Source organism: Callospermophilus lateralis, chromosome 15 (genome assembly GCF_048772815.1).
Source record: "Callospermophilus lateralis isolate mCalLat2 chromosome 15, mCalLat2.hap1, whole genome shotgun sequence".
Taxonomy (NCBI): domain Eukaryota; kingdom Metazoa; phylum Chordata; class Mammalia; order Rodentia; family Sciuridae; genus Callospermophilus; species Callospermophilus lateralis.
In genome coordinates, this window is record NC_135319.1 from 21,327,569 (window position 1) to 21,349,304 (window position 21,736).

Below are 21,736 nucleotides of genomic sequence, written 5' to 3' on the forward strand. Positions count from 1 at the left end.
CCCCCAGTTCCTGACAAATCGTTTCCCGAAGTAGCGAAGTATTTATTTTCCTTTATGATAGAAATGTTTCTCTTTAGTTGCTATGAAATTAAGCCTTTGTAATTGGATTTTGAACTCTTTACTTTATGACTCTGCAAATATGAAATTAACCCCATCCCAAGAAATAATAGAACAGTCTACGTTCTAATGAGATTACCCCCATTTTAGATAATGACTCTGAATTTAATAAATCAAACAAAGCAACAATTAAGGACAGCCCATTCCTTCCTCTTCCCCCTCCCAAGCAGAAAAGAAAACAACCAGCTAGGAGTTACAGGTGACAGTCCCTTTGAGAGACACAGATCATGATGAGGACTATTATCGGGTTGTGTCTCTTAAAAAAATATCTCTTTTCAACACTCTTAGAAGGATGGAATCCTTCTAAGCAATACCAGACATCAATTTGGACAATTGGAAGGTGGTTTCTGGAGAGAAGAGTGGGCTTTCAGTGGTCATGAAGCACTCAGACAATTGGCTATAATCTGATTAGTTTTGTTTTTGAATCATTCTCCTTTTTGGTATATTTTGTCATGTGTCATGGGATAAACTGAAGAGCTCCATTCATTCCAGTGCTTAAAACCAACCTCCTAGTTGTCTTAAGAGCCATCAAAAACTCTCAGTTGAATTGAGACTGTTTAGAATCATACAGCTTTAAATTTACCAATGTCTTTGTGATTGATTTATTTTTGGTGGCCTGTGTCCTGTGACCAGGCACAAGCTCAGTTTCAAACAATGTATATAGTTTCAAACACTGTGTATAGTTCAGCAGTGTTCCTTCCACCGTGTAAGTCATCATTTGGAAGGAAAGTGACCAAACCTTCACGAGCTTCAACATTATAGTGAGTTTCCTGCTCAGCTGAAGAAATAATTCTTTGTTAGGAGAGAGTTGTGCATGTGTGGCAGGTACAGATGTGGGGTCTGCCTTGGCCTCTCACAGCCCCAGGCTCCTCAGGATGAGGAGTGTGGGGTGGAAGCAAGTGGCTGTGGTGACTGTCTACACACAGAAAGGCCTTGCTTAGTGCTCGCCATAGGTTTTTACATTTTCTGAGCATCACCGTTTCTGAAAGAACTTTGCTCTAGCAATCTAAGTGTTTGTCTTTAAGGACATGTCTACAAATGCCAATCTTTCCTGGATTTTGAGCCAAATTCACAATGTGAGGGCATATTCTCACCACAAGGAGAAAGCATTGTCATTGCCACATCCTTCATATTTTATTTTTGCCTCCATCTTTCTGGCAGTATGGAAGGTCCATGTACCTGAAGTCTATCCCATGACTCTGATTTGAATCTCCCTTTGGTGGGTGGCTCTGATGCTAACTCTTTTTTTCAAATTCCAAAATGGCAACTGATTTCCCCATACTGGTCCTTCTTTGCTGTGGTGGATTATCATTGATCTAACCACCATATGACATGTTTTCTCTAACTTGGAAATGATCTATAATCCCATATTGGTAAAGATAAATATTTCTTTCTCATTTTATATTACTCATCCATTTTGAACAAAACGGTGGAATTTGGCCTTTCATAGATTTTCCTAGTTACTATAATATTCATTTTGTTTTTTGATTTCTTGAAATGTCATAGATTGGGTAGTCAATCTAAGTTAAGTTAAGTCTTAAGTGGATCTTGACCACTTTTTGAGAGTCTTTGAGAGAATTTTTTTTTGAGAATCTTTGAGAGAATTCTCATCTGTGTGCATCAACATGATCCAGGCTCATGTTGTTTTAGCTCACACATGGGATTGACTACCCAAAAAGCTGCTTGGTATTCTTGTAATGAAATATCACTTTAAACAACAAAATTTGAGTGACGGGAGCACCCATTATATTGTTACAGGGAGAAACTCCTGTTAGGTTAGGGTACCAGCATTTTAGAGATGCAGCTGGAAAGTTATCTTTACCATCAAAAGTGCATGGTTTCATCTTTAATCATTACTTATAACTTACTAAGTTTCTATTTGACCTTCTATGTAGGAGAATTTTATGACTGTTTTCTCCTTTTTTTTTTTTTTTTTCCTGAGCTTCCCGTTTCTTCTTTGCCTGCTGACTTCCATGTGTCAAGCTAACACATGCACTGAAGTCACAGTGTCACCTTCCCCCAAATTTGGAGTTTCTCGTTTTTTTCTCTTTGAGCCTTATCTCAAGCATCCTGGATTGACTCCTGATTGTCCCCTTCCTTGTTTCCCGCAGCATTAAATATTTGAAAGGATAAAATAACTCAAATATCTCTCTTGAGTCTATTAAAGGAACCACAAGGACCCTCCACTCTCCAGGAAACGTGCCTGAAATGCCCAGGTTTTAGATGGGGCCCTCTACAATTTGTGTGATTAATCAATAAATACCAAACTACAGGCTTTTAGTATTTATCTAAAGTTGTCCACACATTCTTCACTTTAATGTGTGAAGTTATCTCAGAGTGAGCACTGCTTAAAAATAGCCCACCTGGCCACCTGCGTGCCTGCCTTTCAAAAAGGTGTATTGAATACCTAGTTATACCACACACTGGCAGCAATGAACGGTGCATTGGAAATGCTCAGCAAAGATTTGATTTTAGGAAGAAATAAACATTTATCTGACCAGTAGAAGTCTCAGCCATCTGGAGGGTGAGGTATTTTACTGAATATACTTGGAGTACTTTAAATTCTTTCTCCACACATGGTCTATTCTATATGGGGTACCTCTGTATTTTGTTTCATTGAGGGTTTCCCTTCTCTACTTGAAAGCTCATCTTTTCATATCATCTTTTAAGATGATATGAAAAGATGAGCTTTTTTATCATCATTTAACAGATGTATCCCTGCTTGCCTAGAGAGGGAGAATAATAAACTGCTTCTTTAGGATTTCACTGTAGCTCCCATGAAAGAGACGGTTGGTTCCCATTCATGCAGGGAGTAGTTATTAAGTTTGCACTGGGTTCCACAGCAGTGAATAAGCCAGATGTGGTTCCCAATCTCATGGTTATCCTGTCTGGGGGAGAGCTGAGGCCATTTCTAGCAATTGAAGTAGTGTAAAAGTGGTTTCATTGGGGGAATAAGAGGGGATTGGGGGGGGCCTAGGATAAGTGTGAACTAGGGATCAGAGACAGCTTTTTGGGTGGAGATGCATATAAGCCAGAGAGTTAGATAAACCCTATCAGCACAGGTTTCAAGGGGAGCTCTTTGAAAAAAGGCACTTATGGGAAACTTAAATCTAAGAATAAGAGGAATAAGAGAGATATCTCAGTATTTGAGAACAACCTTCATATGGCTCCTATGACTTCTGATGTTTGGCATCAGGACAGAGTGCATGAGATGCTTCGGAGCAGGTGTGCGTGAGCTCAGTGTTAACTGCCTCTTGAAGTTCACTCATTTTTATCTCTTTGCTGTTTTAGTCTCTTCTTCGGATCCTAGAGACCCCCAAAGGCCGGGCTGCATTCAGAGTCTCCAGTGGGTTCAACGGGCTGCTGTCCCTGCTGTCTGATCTGGAGGGGTCTCTCCATGAGCCTCCGCTGCCGGCATGGGGGACTGTGACCCCCAGCCAGACACTGGAACTGGTGCTGCATACCCTCTGTGCTGTGTCTGCAGCACTGCACCTGGACCCTGTCAACAGTGACTTCTTCAGGAGGCATGGGCTTTTTGAGAAGCTGGCTGAGGACCTCTACTTGCTGGGCTGTTTTGGGGTCCTGGTCGAAGAAGGACCCTCTCGACATTCTTGGTCTGATACCAAGGCCAGGCCGTTTGCTGACTTCCTGAGTGCTGCCTTTTCCTCCCACTGCCCACTCCCACCCAGGATTCAGAGATGCCTCCAGATCCTCAGTTTTTTGGACAGCATGGCCAGTGGTACCCTCCACCTGCGCAGGGACTTGAAGGACTCCCTGAGGGCTGGGCAAGAGTCAGTTGTGGATGTTCAGAAGGGAAACGCCATCAGCAACCTCCAAGGCAACTTCAAGTGGCTGGACCCAGAGGAGAGGTAGAACTTCAGTGCCTTTTGCCATGGAGTCATGAAAGTATCTCTGTCCCCCGTTTGTTTCTCACTCAAACATCATGTGCAGGTGTAGTAGGTAGGAAGTCAGATAGAGTTGGGTGGGTGAGAATGTCATGTGACTTTTCTTTAAATCAAGTTAGCTCTGACTCCAAGTTTCCCTGTCCTTGAAGCTGGTATAAAATTTCGATCTAAGTCAGTTCAGGGTTGGAGGAGACTTGATTCATGTGAGAACCAGCAAGACTTATGGGATGCCTGGAAGCCAAGGGCAGAACTCAGTGGAGACCTTCTCTTTTGGGATTTTTGTTCCTGGGGGTGTGGTGTTTAGGTCAGATCTCCCTCGGTGTGCCTGGCAGCCTGTGCCTTCTGAGGTCCTATCTCCTCTCCAGAGCACTGCCAGGAGCTGAGGTGAAGTCCTTCAACTGGCAGGACATATACTGCGTTGTGCATCCCAATCACGGAACTCAGCCTGTTCTTTCTGGCTGCTTCCACTACCCCTAACAAAAATAATTGCTTTTCTTACTTCCACAAGCCAGATCCTTCAACCAGCTCAAACTTGCAAAACAGCTTTTCCTTTAAATCTGTAAAACAGAATTCCACTAAAGAAAGGGAACCTTGGGCCCAGAACAATGGAGCCATCCATCTAAGACCTCTGAAACTGTGATCCCCCAAATAAATTTTTCCTCCTATAATTGTTCTTATCACATTTTTTTTTGGTCATAGCAATGAAAAAGCTGACTATAACATGGGTCATACCTTTTACATTATATCTAAAATCTCTTTGCCTAACCCAAGGTCATGAAGATTTTTTTCCATGCTTTCTTCTAAAAGATTTTTAGGTCTATAATCCATTTGAATTACTTTTTTTGCGTAGGGTGTAAGGTTAGATAGAGATTCATTTTTGGTATATATGGATGTCTGATTTTTCCAAATTCCTTTGTTTAAAATATTATTATGCTCTTTCCACTGAATTATCTTTGTATCTTTGAAAAAAGTCAATTGGTCATATTTTTGTAGGTCTTTTCTGGACTCTATTCCATTGATCTGTGTGTCCAGCCCTTCATCAATACCGTCTTGGTTAGTGTAGCTGTATAATAAATCATCAAATTAACAAATGTGAGTCCTCAAAGTTTATTCTTCCTTTTCAAATTGCTTTGAATTTTATGTCCTTTGCTTTTGGCTGCTCTGGAACCACATAAATGTTAATGATCAGCTTGCTTCTATCTACAAAAATTCTGCTGAGATTTTTATTGAAATTACATTAAATCTATAGATCAATTTGGGGAGAATTGAAAATGGAACTATATTAAATCTTTCAATACATAAATGTAGTATATTTCTCTGTTTAGGTCTTTGATTTCTTTCATCAAAGTCTGTAGTATTCAACATAGAGAGCTCACACTTAAATTAGATTTATATCTGAGTAATCTTTAGTGGGGGGCACTAATCTAAATTCTATTTAAAATGTTTTGGTTTCTTCATTTTTCATTTCTTTTATAAAGAAATATGATTAATTTTATATATCAACTAAACTTTATACGTATCCTGAGATTCTGCTAAATTCAATCATTAGTTCTACAAATTCATTTAGTTTTTTTAAAAACCAGATTTTTTGGGATTTTCTATGAATAATCCCAGTATCTGTGAGTAGTAGCGGTTTTATCTCTTCTTTCCAATCTGTATGTTTCAGCATTTTGTTGACTAAGAATGGAGAAAGTGAACATCTTTGACTAAATCTTAGGGAGAAAATCCTGTCTTTTGCCATCAAATATAATAATAACTGTTTTTTTTAAGTAAATGCCCATTGTCAGCTTATGAGCAATACCTTCTAATTGACTGAGAATTTTTGTCATGCACAGATTTTGAATCTTTCAAATGCTTTCTCTATATTAAATAATATGATCATATGATTTTACTTTAATTTATAAATGTGATAGATTACATTGACTGATTTTTGAATACTAAATCTGCCTTACATTTGAGGGATAAGCCAAATTGGCCAGTACTGTCTTATTTATTTTATATATAAATAGAATAGATTTTTTAATACTTTTTTGGAGTATTTTTGCACCTATGTTCATTAGGGATATTAGAATGTAGTTTTCTTGTACTATCTTTTTCTGCTTTTTAAATCTGAGTAATTCTAATCTCACAAAATGAATTAGGAAATAAGTTGCATAGAATTGGGGTTATTTCTCTTTAAACTGTATGATAAAATTCACTAGTGAAAATATGCTGGGCCTAGAGTTTTCTTTGTGGAAAGGTTTTAAACTACGGATTCAGTTTATGTAATTAGTTATAAATTATTCAAGTCATTCATTCTTTCTTGCTTTAGATTTGGTAGTTTGTGGCTTTGAAAGAGTTGATCCATTTCATCTAACTTGTAAAATTTATGTGCATAGTGATTTACAATATTTTCTTATTTTCCTTTTAACATGTGTGGGGTCTGTACAGGTTTTTTTGTGTCTTCTCCCTTTTTCTCTTTAGCTCAGCTAGTGATTCCCCAACTTTCAAAATGTTTTCAAAGAACCAGGTTATCTTCAGTTATTTTCTGTATTGTTTTTCATTTTCTAATTTTACTGATTTTTGCTCTTTATTTTTGCATTTCTTCCACTTGCATTTTTTTTTCTTTTAAAAAATAGTGTGTGAAGATGGAAGCTTCATTTTTTTAATTTGGGACTTTTTTCTTTTGTAATGTTTGCATTTTATCCTATGAAGTTTAGCAACATTCCACAAATAATTCAATGTATACTCTTTTTTGTTTAAGCTCAAAATATTTTAAAAATTCTTCTTGTAACCTTTTATTTGATCCAAATTTTATTTGGAAATATGTTGCTAATTTTAAGCACTTGAAAATTTTAAAGATGTCTTTCCATTATTTGTTTTTAATTCAATTCTGTGTGGTCTGAGAACATGCTTTGTGGATTTTATTTATTTGAAGTAGTCTGACATTTTTTTAATGCCACAGGATATAGCCTGTTTAACAAATGTATATTCTGCAATTGTTCAGTGGCATATCTGTAAACAACAATTAGGTCACTTGGTTGATAACATCGTTCAGATCTATAAATTTATTGATTTTTCTCTTTGCCTTTTCTATCAATTATCCAACTATAATTGAATATTTGCCATTATGCTTTCAGTCATATAAGTTTTTCTTTGTGATTTTTGACTCTGTTGTGAAGTACCTGCGCATTTTGAATGGCTATGAATCTTTTAATCATTACGTGATATGAGTTGTTTATTGCTGCTAGTTTTCCTCAATCTGAAACTTCTTTCTCTGATCTTAATAGAATTATACCAGCTTTTATTTACTTAATTATTTATTTTTTTACAGAGCTGGCAATGTAACCCAGGATCTCATATATGCTAGGGAAATGATCTACAACTGAGCTATATCCCTTGTCCTTTATTTATTTTTTGATTAGTGTTAGCCTGGTAGCAAATTTTCTATCCTTTTACTTTTAATCTACCTATATCATTATATATATGTGTGTGTGTATATATATACATATATATATATATCCATATACATTAACATATATATATATATATATATATATATATATATATATAAATACACACACACACATATACATATATGTATTTGGAGGGTTACCAGGGATTGAACTCAAGGACACTCAAATACTGAGCCACATCTGCAGCCCTACTTTGTGTTTTATTTAGAGAAAGGCTCTCATTGAATTGCTTAGTGCCTCACCATTGCTGAGGCTGGCTTTGAATTGGTGATCCTCCTGTCTTGGCCTCTTGCGGATGGGATTATAGGCATGCGCCATCAGGACTGGCTATATCATTATATTTAATAATGGCCTATACTTTGATCTTTATTTTTATATTATGACAATATCTATTGATTATTTAATATAATCACTGATGTGTTTTAATTTGGGCCTACCGTTTTGTTTTCTCTCCCCTGCCTGTTTTGTTCTTCTATTTTTCTTTTCTTGTGTTTTTTTTTTTTTTTTTTTTTTTTTTGGTGCATAGTTTGAATATATTCTGGATTTCCATTTGAATTCATGGACATTGTTTTTTTTTTTTTTTTTAACTAATCTTTCTTTGCCTAGTGTTTTTAGTGTTTGCAATAGGGATTAGAATAGACACAATTTTGGAAAGTCTAATTCAGGTGGATCATAGAAGGCTTTCAACTATGCCATTCTCTTTATCCTTATCTAACATGAGCATTGCATTTAATGTATTACATTGAATACAATGTTTCTTTCAACCATTATACTTATATTTAATATGAAAAGAAAAAAGCAGTGTGTTATACTTACCCAAATATTTACCATTTCTGTTGCCGTTGCTCTTTTTTCATTTCTGGAGTACCAAGTTTCCATCTGTTATTATTTTCATACTACCATCTAAAGAACATTTAAAAATAGTTTTAGAATGAGTCTGATGGCAAGAAATTCCCTTTGTTTTCCTATACCTGGGCATGTGTTTATTTTGCCTTCATTCCTGAAGAGTATTTTTGCTGGGCATAGAATTAGTTCTGTGTGTTTTTTTGCAATATTTAAAAAACGTTGCTTCCCTGCCTTGTGTTTTCTCATGAGAAAAATATACCATCATTCAAGTTGTTGTTCCCCTGTATGTGTTCCCCTGTGTGTTTTTCTCTGGTTGCTTTCAATTTTTTTTTCATTTTTTCAGGGCTCATCAGTTTGATGGTGATATGCCTGAACATGAATTTCTTTGTTTATTTTTCTTGGGTTTTACTAAGTTTCTTGAATCTTTAAGGTTTTGTGTTTTAGCACATGTGAAGAAAGAATGTATAAACACTTCTCAAACTTTTTTTTTCTTTTACATCAAACTCTTTCTTCTCTCCTTTGAGAATTCAATGACAGGAAAGTTGGATAGTTTGGAAGTGTGACTCATTACCTTGAAACTCTTCATGTTTTAAAAAAATCTTCTTTGTAGTACAGTTTGAAAATGTGGATTCATCTATCTTCAAGTTCATGGAATTTCCCTTCTCATTTTATTCTCTACTGTCATTTCATTGAGTTTTATAAAACTTCAGTCACTGTGTTCTTCAATTTTTAAATTTATGTTTGATTCCGTTTTATAATTTGTTTCTTTGTTGGCTTTCTGTCTTTTCATTTGTTTCAAAAGTGTTCATTGCTACTTCTCGGACTTTGGTTAATAATAACTGTTTTAAAGGTTTTGTCTGAAAATTTCAATGCCTGTGTCATCTCAACGTTGACATCTGTTGATTGCCTATTTTCATAAGAGATACTGATATTTCCCTAGTTCATTTTATGTTGACCAATTTCAAGTTGCATCCTGAGAATTTTGAATGTTACAAACTCCAGCTACTGCTGGCATTTTATGATGAATGTTGATTATTTTGTTTTAGAGGCAGTAAACCTATTAGGTTGATTTCTACCCATCTTCTGTGGATCACAGTTCCAGTGTCAGATCAGTTTTCAAGGACTTTGCAAGGTGATTTGTACTCCTCAGTTGCCTTGTGCAATAGCCAGCCTTGAGTGGTGGTTTATCTCTAGTTATGGTGAGCTTCCAAAACTTGGGTATACAGGTGAATATACAACCGAGAGGTCATGCTTTCTTCATCACCCTCTACTTCATTCTCCACTTACTTTTCAGTGTACTCACAGACATGGCCCATGAGTTCTATCAGGATTTTAATTGCTTTCAGGGATAGGGCACATCAAACTGTGCTTGCACCATTATGAAGGAATCCAGAAGCCCATGTGTGTATGTGCATGTTTGCTTGTGTGTGTGTGTGTATGTGTGTGTGTGTTTAATATAAAGTGAGAGCTTCTCAATTTCCCACATACTTGGAGAGAAATGAAGAAGGCCAGGAATCAACTTCCATTGAGCATGGAACCCTGTGCCAGGCACTGTGGCTTAGTGTATAAGGGCATCATATTATTAGGAAGAATTTAGCTCAGATGGATCATTCAAGGTCATTTAGGAAATTAAGTGGTAAATTGAGAATGTGGGTCATGGTCTGGCTCAGAAAGAAAGATCCCCAATATTTTGTAAAATGGAGAAGAGATTATGTGCATTCTTATCTGATGTCCTGCTTTCCCCTCTCTGCAGGATGGATGAAGGTGATACTGTCATCATGCACCCTGGGATGGTGTGCGTCATGGTGAAGCTGCTGCCTCGCTTGTACCATGAAGATCACCCACAGGTACCTATTGAAGAACACCAATATTTTGTCTTTGTCACATGGCTGATCTTTTATACTCCTTCTGGCATGAAACTACTTTTCTTCTTTTTTCCTTCATCCTCAGTACCCTTGATTATCAGAACCATCTTTCGGTGGTGCCTCTTATAGGGAGATATCAGTGTGTATTGGATACCTAACTCATTTGTGCCCAACCTTCCAAGGCGATTCAAAACATCTTGCACCTATTAGCAAAGTGATCGTCTAAACACAATAGGCAAGCAAAATATAACTGAAAATATTCTAATGTTTATGAGGCAAGTCTCTGATGCTAAGTATAGCACTGGGCACTGGTGGGACCAGAAATCCTTTCCCTTCTATGTATTTACCATCCTGTGGATGCTGACTGAGATACCAGCCCTGTGCTCTGTGTGGCATGTGTAGGCCTAACTAGAAGGGCATAGGTTGCATCTATGGTGGGGATAGAAGTGGTGATAGTGAAGATAGACTAAATAAATGCACTCACAAATGAGTACACAATTACAAAATAGTGATAATTGATATTCAAAGGGGGAAACCAGGGTGCTGAGAGAGTTACAGAATGGAGGTGGGCCACAGACCTAATGTAATCTAGTTTGGACGAAAGGATGGAAGTCAGGGAAGCCATCTTTCAGAAGGTGTAATGTATGTAGAGCTCTGAAAGATGAGTAGCCTTTAATTAGGCAGGAAGGAGCTTCTGCAGGCATTTGGGGGCAGGAATAGAATGGAGAGCTGAAAGTGTGGAAGATAGGGTGGGCAGAGGTAGGCTACAGCCTTGCCGACAAAGTACAGTTTTATCCCCGGGATAAGAAGAAGCTTTTCTCAGATGAGTGAAGAATGGCACTATATTAAATATCTCTGTATTAAAAATATGGCCATAGCTGTTTGATGGAGAATGGACTGGGCTGGGAGGAGGGGTGGGGAGGAGACAGAAGCTGTGTCTGTAGTGCAGGTAGTAATGTATGATGGAAGCTGGATCTGGGTGCTGTCTGTAAAAAGGGGTGAAGAAGGGACTTAAGAGACCTAGTCATAGATTAGATCAGCCTCCAAAATGAATGGAGTGCGGGCTGTGGGAAGGTGAAGAGTCACAGGAGATTCAAGTTTCTATCCTGACAGAACTACCAGCCCCATTGCAGAGAGGCGAACCAGCATGTGTGAATGCTGGAACAACAGAACAAAATGGAAGCTGAAGAAAGTACTCTTGATTTAAAAAATAAATATCTTAAAAGTTCTGGGAAAGAAACTGGAAGAGTTGAGGAGGTAAAAACACCATTTTGCATTTATTAGCAGCAGTTGAAAAGAATTAATGGAATGGGGGAGTCAGCATTTCCCAGGCACAGTGCTAGACCTTTTCACCCTTTGTTTAATCCTCACAGCAGTTTTGTTGAGGACATTCTTGACTCCGTTTTAACCAGAAGGGAAATACAGGTTCAAATAGTTTAAATGACTTTTGAGGATTTCCAATCTTGAACCTGGCATTAAACCTGACTTACCTCTTGGCAGTTTTTCAGAGGCCTGTGTTACCTCTAGGATGCAAAGAGAGATCTGGCTTCGCTTTTCCCAGTAGTTACATATGAGTCAGTATGTTTTGGGAAGAAATGACAACTACTGGTCATTATTAATCAGAGCCTGAAATTGACAGTGGCCTAGTAAGGGTATTGCAAGTCCTCTGAAATCAGTGAGAAAAGTGGAATAGAGGAGGAGAGATCTCAATGTGTAGGGACTAGTACTGTTTTCCACTTAGGAAAATCTGTATTTGGTGCAGGAGTAGAAAAGGGCCTAATCTGATTTCATATCTATGTGTCCCTTGTTGACTGTACTTCTTGTTCTGGTTTCAGTTCCTCTGCTGGGGTGTGATGATACAGAGGTTATGAAACCAATTAATAGGGATGTACATGAAATGTATTTCACAGGTTTTCTAGAAAAGGAGTGGGCTGCGATAAAAAGTTAACAATAACCATGCCATTATAGTCATGAGACCCTTCAGCATAAGATTAAGATTATATTGCCCCATAAGATTATATTGCCTAGTGATGTCACAGCCACCTTGGTTTGTATAAGTAAACTGTATGATGTCCACATGGCAATGAAATTAGCTAACAGTGAATTTCTCAAAAATGTGTCCCTGTTTTTAAGCAACACATGACTGTATTTCTCATGATCCTGTGGATCAGCAGGGATGATTCTCTGTTCCACTTGGGACTGACTGGGGCTCCATCACTCATAGAGCTGGCATCTCAGAGAGGCTTACTCACATGGCAAGGGGCTGCTGGATCAAGCTTTCAGTAGGATCCCACATTTCTTCTATGTAGTATTCTCTGTGTCCCTCCAAGTGAACTCTTAGCAGGGCATACAGTAGTGTAGTAGTACTCTCAAGGACACAAAAACAGAAATTCTAGGCATTCTGAAGACTTAGGCCTGTAAGACTTCCACAGCATTCTGTTAGTGCAAGTCACAGTCTCAGCTTAGACTCAATGTAAGGATATGTAAATCTCCCATACTGATGTGAAAGGTGACATGTATATGGGAGAGGGGGACTTGTTGGGAGTCATCTTTGAGAACTTCTTTGGAGGTTCTAGCAGGGAAGCATAGTTACTCACATACCTTTGACTGAAAACCAGTCCTCCTCGATTGAGGAAGGTGCCCTCTTTGATGGAGTGCACAGCTTCAGGAGGGACACACATGGAGTGGTAAGGGAGGAAAGGGACACTTGCCTAGCCAACTAGATCAGCCAGATCAATCCTGACAGTCAGGTTCTTGAGGCTCAGGGAAGTTATGTGACTTCTTAAGGTCATGCAGCTGGGAGGGAAAGATCTGAAACTCAGCTCAGGCCCAAACTGACTTCCTTAGAGAGAGAGAGATATATATATATATATATATATATATATATATATATATATATATATATATATATATATATATTATTTATTTTATACTTCTTTTTAAAATTTTGTATTTTAATTGGTTATGTATATGACAGCAGAATGCATTATAATTCATATTATACATATAAAGCACAATTTTTCATATCTCTGGTTGTATACAAAGTACATTCACACCATTTGTGTCTTCATATATGTACTTAGGGTAATGATGTCCATCTCATTCCACCATCTTTTTTTACCTCCATGTGCCTTCCCTTCCCCTCCTAACCCTTTCCCTACCTAGAGTTCATCTAATCCTCTCATGCTCCCCCTCCCAACCCCACTATGAATCAACCTCCTTATACCAGAGAAAACATTCAGAATTTGGTTTTTTGGCCTTGGCTGTATTTTATACAATGCAATGTTGTGGCATTGAGAATGACCAAGCCAGTGGTTTGGATGGTCTTGGTAGTCAAACCAATGGATGCATTATGCAAAAATCTACTGCAGTGATGACTGATTAATTGACTGAGTGATGGACAGTGATCTGTCCTGCTGTCTCTTCCATGCATAGAAACTTTGTGGTCGAGGCTCAATGTTTTAGTCACTTTTGTGTCACTCTGACCAATAGACCTGACCAGATCAACTTAGGGGAGAAGTTTATAGTGGGCTCATGATTCTGGAGGCTCACTGTTCTGAATCTAGGGTGAGGTGGAGCATCATGGGCAAAAGACTCAGGAGGGATGAAGCAGCTGAACTTAGGATGGTAGGAAAGTCATGAGATTTCTTTGCTTAGGAAGCAGAGAGAGAGGAGGGAAGGAATGGTAGGGCAGATACACCCCTCCAGGAAAGCCCCTAGTGACCCACCTCTGACTATGCCCCTCCTGTCTATTGTTACCACCCAATCAGTCCCTTCAAACAAAGATGGACTGATTAGGTTAAAATTCTCATAATCCAATCATTTTATCTCTAAATATTCCTGCATTAACAGAGGAGCTTTTTGGGGACACCTTGTATCCAAACTATAGCATTGGATTTCAGGTAAACTCCTACTGCGTGGGAAAGACCTCCTGCTCTTTGCACTTCCTATAATGGTAATTGGACAAATTAGGTATGCAAATAAGAATTCCATTTGGTGTGATGCTTCTTCTCTATTCAGGTCACAGTAAGTAATTTAGGAAAAGTCTGATTCTTCCACACTGTCTCTCAAATATGCAAATGAAATGCAGTGGTGCATTTTCTCAGATATTTTCTGCAGATGCCAAATCAGCAGCTATTAAAAGTTGGAAAATTATAGTGATTAATTTCTGAAAGGGGAGGGCACCTCCTAATAACAAATAGATTAGTAAATCAAATGAGAAATGAGACCACAAAAGAAAATACTGAAACAAAACTGATTTCCCAAACCTCTGTAGATTTTAGTGCATGAAAAGTAACAAGGAATCTCAGTAGATGGCAGTATTACTAAAAGGATGGAAAGTGAGTTCCGGCTAAACTCCTGTTGGGTCTGCTGGATGGTTCCTAACATCCTCTACACTCTGCCCTCTTTACATTATTCACACGTTCTTCCTCCTTTTTGGGTGAGAAATGAATAGTTTTCCAAGTTGCATATGTCATCTTAGAGACCACTAATTAAGTAACCTTATGGTTTTTTCTGTTGTGGTTTTAATAGTGGCCACATTAAATTTGTTCCATGCACAACCCAGAAGTGATTTTTATTTCCCCTTCAAAATTCTAGCACTGAAAGCTGCCCTTGGAAACAAATCATCCAGGTGATTTTCTGTTTTTGGCATAATCATTCATATTAAAAATTGGGAGGTAGGAATTTTACGTGCACGAGGAAACAGGAAATCCAGCTCAGTTCTCTTGGAGCTGACTTGGCCCCAGAGAAAAAGAACTAATTGGGAAGAAAAATACTTTAGCATCTTTCTGTGTTCAGCAGCTATGAGAGTGTGGCAGTAAGGATGTGGTATGGGCTGGAATTCTCACCAGTCTCAAGCACCATTCACTTCCTTCAGGGCTGTGGCTTTCCATCAGTTTTTCAGCAGAGATGTTTACTTTTGTACATGACATCCATATCTTAGAGGGCAGGAAGCCAGATCCTGATTAGCAGAGGTGGAGCTCTGCCTGTCTTGGAATAACCAATGGGATGGATTTGGTGGGATGAATTTGCTTTTGCAAATAATTATGAAACTCCTACTAATCCTGGGGATTCAAAGATAAATGTCCCTGGAATTCATAATCTGGGTTTTTGGATGGGTAGTCAGAAGATAGTAGAAGATAGTAAGACAATATCCTGATGAACACAGGAAAAGAAAAGCCATAGATATCTTACAGACACTGGAACAAGGCTTTAAGAAAAGGCATGTCCATCTACATCAGGTCGAGCAACTCATGGGGAGAAGTAATGAAGATGCATGTTTGGGATTTTACTCAGCTAGGATAGACCATGTGGATTGGAAGGCAGTGAGTGGTCTGAAAATGTTGTAGAAGCTGTGTGTGAAGAGCCTTGAATGCTGAGTTGAGAGACTTGAAGTGTATTTGGGTTACCATCTACCATTTGGGCACTTACTGAACACTCAATCTAAGCGGGAATTTCAGGCTCTGAAGACAGAAAAGCATGGCCAAATCTCAGCTGTGCCACTTAACAACCTCAGAGCCATGAGAAGGTTATTAAACCACTTGGATCCTTCACTTCCTGTGTGTAGTTTGGGGATGACAATATCATTACCCTCATGGTATTATTGGAAGAATTACATGAAGCAAAGCTTGAGTGCTTATGATGAGGAGCAGAACATACACAACAGCTTGGGAGCACATGCTACATGGCATAGCTACAGTGATTAGTTGCCAAAAGTTTTATGAGCACTTTATCATTTAATCTTCATAAGAACCTTGCAAAGTGGATGTCAGTATTTCCACTTTGCAGATGAAGACTTAAAACTTGCAGCAACTGATAGAGTTAACAACATTGCTAAGTGGTTGATGTATGTTCCTAATGTGAGGTCTGGACTTCCTGCCACCTGCCTGGTTGACTTTCCTGTAGGCAGGTGTAGTCATGGGAGGTTATGGGAAAATAACCACCTGGTCAGACTTAGGCATTGAAGAGACCATTGTCTATCCTCAGTCTGCACCTTACATCATTATTGGGTGTGTTCCAGAGACCTGAAGCCTGCTGTAAAGATTCTGTTGCCATGGAAACTTCCTGCACAGCCTGATGGAATAGAAAGGAGATAGAGTATGGGGTTTCACACATCCATCAACTAATTTGTGCCTAAATTTGGAAAAGGGTTCCATTTTCTGGAATAAGACTTTATTTCAAACACATTGAACTAATCATATGGGCTTCAAATAACTAAAATATTGACAGTGGTAATAGCCCTGGATAGCATTGCATAAGGGCAGGCTATTTGAAAAGAGTCATTTCCTCCTGGTGGAGTAGGATTCTTGCTTTGTTATAACACAGTAGACATTCCCAAAGTGTCAATTTTATGTGCTCTTTCCATCTGAGTCTCATACCCCAAATATTGCTATTATTCTTGAGTAGAAAATTTCAGGTTCTAGTCAAAATCCACATGACTTCTCAGGGCAGCCTCTTAAATAAAGCAAATAGACATACTCTTGCATGGAGATGAAGAAGATTGAAATCAAGTTGCAATGGATATGAAATCATGGAGTAGGAATTATAGTTGGAAAGAATGGGCTCTGGCCCAATTATCAGGTGACACTGCTTCTAGTTCTTTTTATTCTCTTAAATGATTTATATAGGTCTCTTCCTTTGCACCTCAAATTCAATGACTCGAATGTGGCTAGATCACACAGATTGCAGAATTGATGTCTTAGGGCCAGAGAGCTAATGGAAATGCATAAATGAAACCAAGTGTGACAATAGGGAGAAGTAAGGCCTGTGGCTAAAGAGAGGAAATTTGCCCTGCCTCAAGTTGGTCACATTTAACAAAGGGGAAACAAAACAGAAGCAAAACCCAAACTACACCTAGCAAATTGAACACTTCTAAAGGCCATCAGTTTATGACACTTATAAGGCACTAAATCCCCCTTTTTATAAGGAATTTTGGGTGCATTGTTAAAATCATGAGCGTTAGAGGAAGGCCTGGGTTGGAGATACCAGTTCTTCTCCTCATTAGCCATATGACCTTAAGATATTAATTTCACCTCTTAAAGTCTCAGTGTCTTCATCTACAAAGCAGGTATAATGACGTTTTCCTGTTGAGAGGAGTAATAGAGTGTATAATTGTAAAGTCCTTAGAAGAGTCTCTGTACTAGGCGTGTGTCCATCAGACAGATGCAGGCTTCACCATACCCCTCCCCCTGCTCTTCTAGTTTGATAGTCTGTGTTCTAGGTGTCTAAAATATGAAATGCAAGTTAATACATTTTAGCTATAATCCAACTGGCAGATTATTGATAAATTCATAACAGAAAGTTGACATTGAAAAATATGTCATCTACTTGTGAATCAAAGAACTTGGATCCTTTCTTCTTCTGCCTTTATCAGTGACTTCAGCAAAACTCAGATGACAGCCAGTATAGCACTGCATGGAGGAGTTAGTTACCTACCAGATGGCAGAAGGGGAAGGGAAGGGTCCCAGCCAGCTCGAGCAATGGATCAGAATTCATAAAGTCAAAATTCAGCAGGGATAATCAGGCCTACCCCTGTGTCTAGAAGCATATTCACAAAGTGTGTAAGGCAGAACACGTGTGAGAGTCTCAGTGCTTTAGGAGTAAGGTCATAATCAACTTGAGTGGGGTGAGGACATCACATAATGAAGTCCATTTTATGGAGGTAGCTGAGCCTGGATTAAAGCTGCAGTCCAGCTGTGTGGTCAGGCACTGAGTTTGGGTACAGCTATATCAGCCCAGAGGACTCCCAGGAAGTCGGGACCAGGCTGCAAATAGCCCTGGTAGGAAGGCGGTTCACAGAGGAAGACCTACTGGGGAAACAGTTCCAAGCCAGGATTCAGAACCTGACATGGGTGTTGGGGCACTGGTTTGTGTCAGCTCAGACCATTATACTGAATGGGTACAACCGTCAGAGGGTAGCCCTGTGATCCGGGTCATTTGTTAGAGGCTGGCTCAGAAATGTAGGCGGTTTCTTAGGTTAACTACAGTAGAAGTGGTGGGTCTCTAAACAAGAGCAAGGTCAATGCTGGGTCTCCAGGCTGTCTGGCCCTCCAGAACCAGAAAGTTGAGGTATTCAGGGCTCTGTGCCGCTGTCTTGGATATCTCCCAGGAGCTGGGGTGGGCCAGAACCTGACAGAAAGAAGGACAAATTCCTTTGCATGGCACCTAAAGGCCCTCATGCTGTGGTTCTGCCCAGAGACCCTCAGACTTTCCCTGAAAGGCTGCTCTCGTTGTCACTCCTTGGCCTCTGCATGTGCTATTCCCTTTTCCGGAAAGATCACCTCCTTATTGGCCTAGCTCTCTCCACTATTCTTCAACAGCAAATAGTCAAAATGTTTTTTCTGACTATCTTGTCAGCCTTCTAGGTTAGGAACACTCTCTGTTCTAGAATATCCTGGTAGCTATTGTGTTTGAGGTAGAGCTAAAACTGGGAAATAAATGTGAAAGGTCATTGTCTCACAATGCTGTGAAGCTGGAGGAAGAAGAGAAGGAAAGGCAGAAGAGGAAGAGAGAAAGAAAGAAAGGAGAGAGAGAAAGAAAAGAGAGAGAGGGAAAAAAAACACCAGTAGTGTGATATTTATCTTGGGTGAAATATTATATTGACATAGTGAGGGTTGGGAAAGTCATTTTTTTTTGGATGGAAGGATATGTGAATTGTCACTTGAGTAATAAGTAAAAGCTCAGTAAAAGGATAGATTTGGAATAAATATTCCCAGCCCAGGGTATTGGCCAAAACGGGCATGCCATCGTCAGCACATTGATTGTCACTATGGCTGGAGTACTGGGTAGACAAAAGGGGAGGAAGAGAAATGCAGTTGGGAAGAAATAAACATTTTGTAAATTTTCGAGATCCTAGGCTTCTGCTACCAGGAAACCCTGACCATCACACATATATAAGACATGTAAATGAAGGAGACGTTTTGGAGCAGGCACTCACTCACATTGGTTATAGTTATCAATCTGTCCGAGTTCTTCAGGGAAGTTAGGCCCTTTAGACATGGATTCTGCTGACTCAATGGGAGTTGAATTCTCTCTTACATCCAAACTGAAAGCACAACCTCCCAAGCCTATAAAGCCACATGGGCAGCACAAATGATGGTATTAGGCTGCTGGGGCTGTGGCAAAATGAAAAAATTTATGCCTGTAAAAAAGGGAACTAATTCTAAGTAAGAGATGGTAAAAACCACTATAACTTTTTGTAGGCCCTATTTATGCCTGGCATCTTGTTTATAGTCTTGGATAATGTAAAGCACATAACACATATCAACGCTCTTCCAAAATCATCAAATAAAATACATTTCAACCATTTGGAGAAAGCAATTAATTCAAATCCAAGTAATTCAACTAAGTTCCTACTTCTTTCAGTGTCTAGGGGAAACACTATGCTGGGTGGTGGTTTTATCTGTAAGTCAGGACAGAATGGTTAATGTCCACAAGATACACTGTGGCTCCCTGGAATAATATCCTAGGCTCCTTGGAAACACTCATCTGTATTATCCCATTTTCTGTTACTGTAACAAAATACTTAATCCTGGATGCTTTATAATGGAAAGAGACTTGTTTAGCTGGAAGTTCAAGGTGTTGATACTAGAATTGGCTTAGCCTTGGTGAGGATCTTGTGGCAGATGATATCATAGTGGGATTGAGTGTAAAAAGGAAAGATTGTATGGTGATACACTGGATTCCAATGAGAAATATGTTAATGGTTTCTGAGAGCATCATCCTCAATGACCTAAAGACCTGTCACTAGGCCCTACCTCTTAAAGTTCCTACCTGTCACATTATTACCCTTGGGACAAAGCTTCCAACCTATGAACCCTTTGGGGACAAACTGCATTCAAATTGGCACCTTTCCACCAGGACCCATCTTTAATTGTATACCAGGACTATATTAATCTGGAGCAGGAAAATTGTCAAGAGAGAGAGAGAAAGAAGAATAAATATCCACAGCTGGATAGGATGAACTTGAAATCTTGACTGTTAAGCAGAGAAAGCAGAAAACTCCTGAAAGCTGCCCCACAATTGCTCTGTGATAATTTGCCTTGCAGGTCCAGTCTGCCGGCCAGCCGGGTGACCCCATACTCTTACCACGGAGTCCTAATTGAACCACCATCCCCTTTCCTGCACTGGAAGTAATATGCGTTAGGAAAATCAATCCATTTGTAGGGGGAGAAACCAGACTGGTTTCCTGCTACTGCTCATATTTTCACTAAAACCCCATTTTCCTGGAACCAACATTGAAAAAAAACAGCACATTTTATTCAAAACAAGGCAATATTGGTATTGACAGAGCTGCAGTGATAATGAGGACGATCAATTTTCCCTTCTCCATTATGGGGTATTGAGCAACTTTGGAGTAAACTTGTGGCATCATTAGACAAGATCAGCATTTCTCCTTTTTGAAAACTTTTTCTCTTTCTTTTTTGCATATTTAGATTGTAAGTATATCTGCTCTGATGAAGGAAGCCGGGGTGGGTGGGGAGAACAAAGCAAAACAAAACAAAAAGTCCCCAAAGCAATATGTGAAGTGCTAGTAATAAAAACTGGGGCTCATAGACATTTCTGTTTAATTCTTATTAATAATACATTGTGATGTTATTTTTGCATCTTGCTCCATATAGACTGTCTCCCCAACTCTCACCCCAAATTAAAAGAGTGCAGTTACGGAATGGAATAATCCCAGTTCTGGTAGAGAGAATGCTCAAAGCAAGAGGGCAGATGTTCTTTGTCTGTTGTAATGGCAGTGGAGGAAAAAGGCAGAGGCTACGGTGGATGCAGGAAAAGACAGAACATCAGAAGGCAGTTCTGGAGAAGGAAATCAAGGAAATTAGTAGATTTCCACACAGAATAGCTCCTCAAAGTAAAAGTGAAAGAATTGTTTAATGCACATTAATGTGGGCATTTCTACCTTCAGTTTCTGATCCTTGTTGGGCTGCCTACATGTCTCTGATAGATCAGGCTGGCTGTGCAGAGAACCTGTGTAATGGTTCACAAAGGACTGCTATGGTGGCCCAGTTAGTGTATTCCAAGGGTTCACATGCCAGAAGTCTGGTCTCCAGGATGGTGGTGTTGAGATGTGGTGGGACCTTCAAGGGTGAAACCTAGTGGGAAATCATTGGGAGTGTTGTCCTTGAAAGGAATTAATGGAATTTTCTTTTATTTTCCTTCCTTCCTTCCTTCCTTCCTTCCTTCCTTCCTTCCTCCCTCCCTCCCTCCCTCCCTCCCTCCCTCCCTCCCTCCCTCCCTTCCTTTCATTCTTTTAATTTCTTTCTTTCGATGCCAAGGATTGAACCCAGGGTTGCTTAGCCACAACACCATATCCCCAGACCCCAGCCCTTTTTTAAAAATTTGAGACAGGGTCTTACTAAGTTGCTTGGGGCCTTGCTAAGTCACTGGCCTTGAACTTGGGATCTTTTTGCCTCAGCCTCTCAAGATACTGGGGTTACAGGAGAGTGCCATAGGGACCTAGTAGGTTCTCAAGAGAGTTTGTTAGGAAAGAGTTGTCTTGCCCTTGAAACTCCAGAATTATAAGCTACATAAGCCTGTT

General features: G+C 39.3%; 1 protein-coding gene across 1 annotated transcript in view; it reads left to right on the forward strand.

The window, feature by feature from the left end:
- Wdfy4 (WDFY family member 4) overlaps window positions 1-21,736 on the forward strand; it is a 243,992-nt gene that overhangs the window by 34,498 nt on the left and 187,758 nt on the right. The window contains exons 11-12 of the mRNA XM_076834810.1: window positions 3,409-3,986; window positions 10,077-10,170. Of these exons, the coding sequence (XP_076690925.1) occupies window positions 3,409-3,986; window positions 10,077-10,170 (672 nt within the window). The remainder of the gene's footprint in view (window positions 1-3,408; window positions 3,987-10,076; window positions 10,171-21,736) is intronic.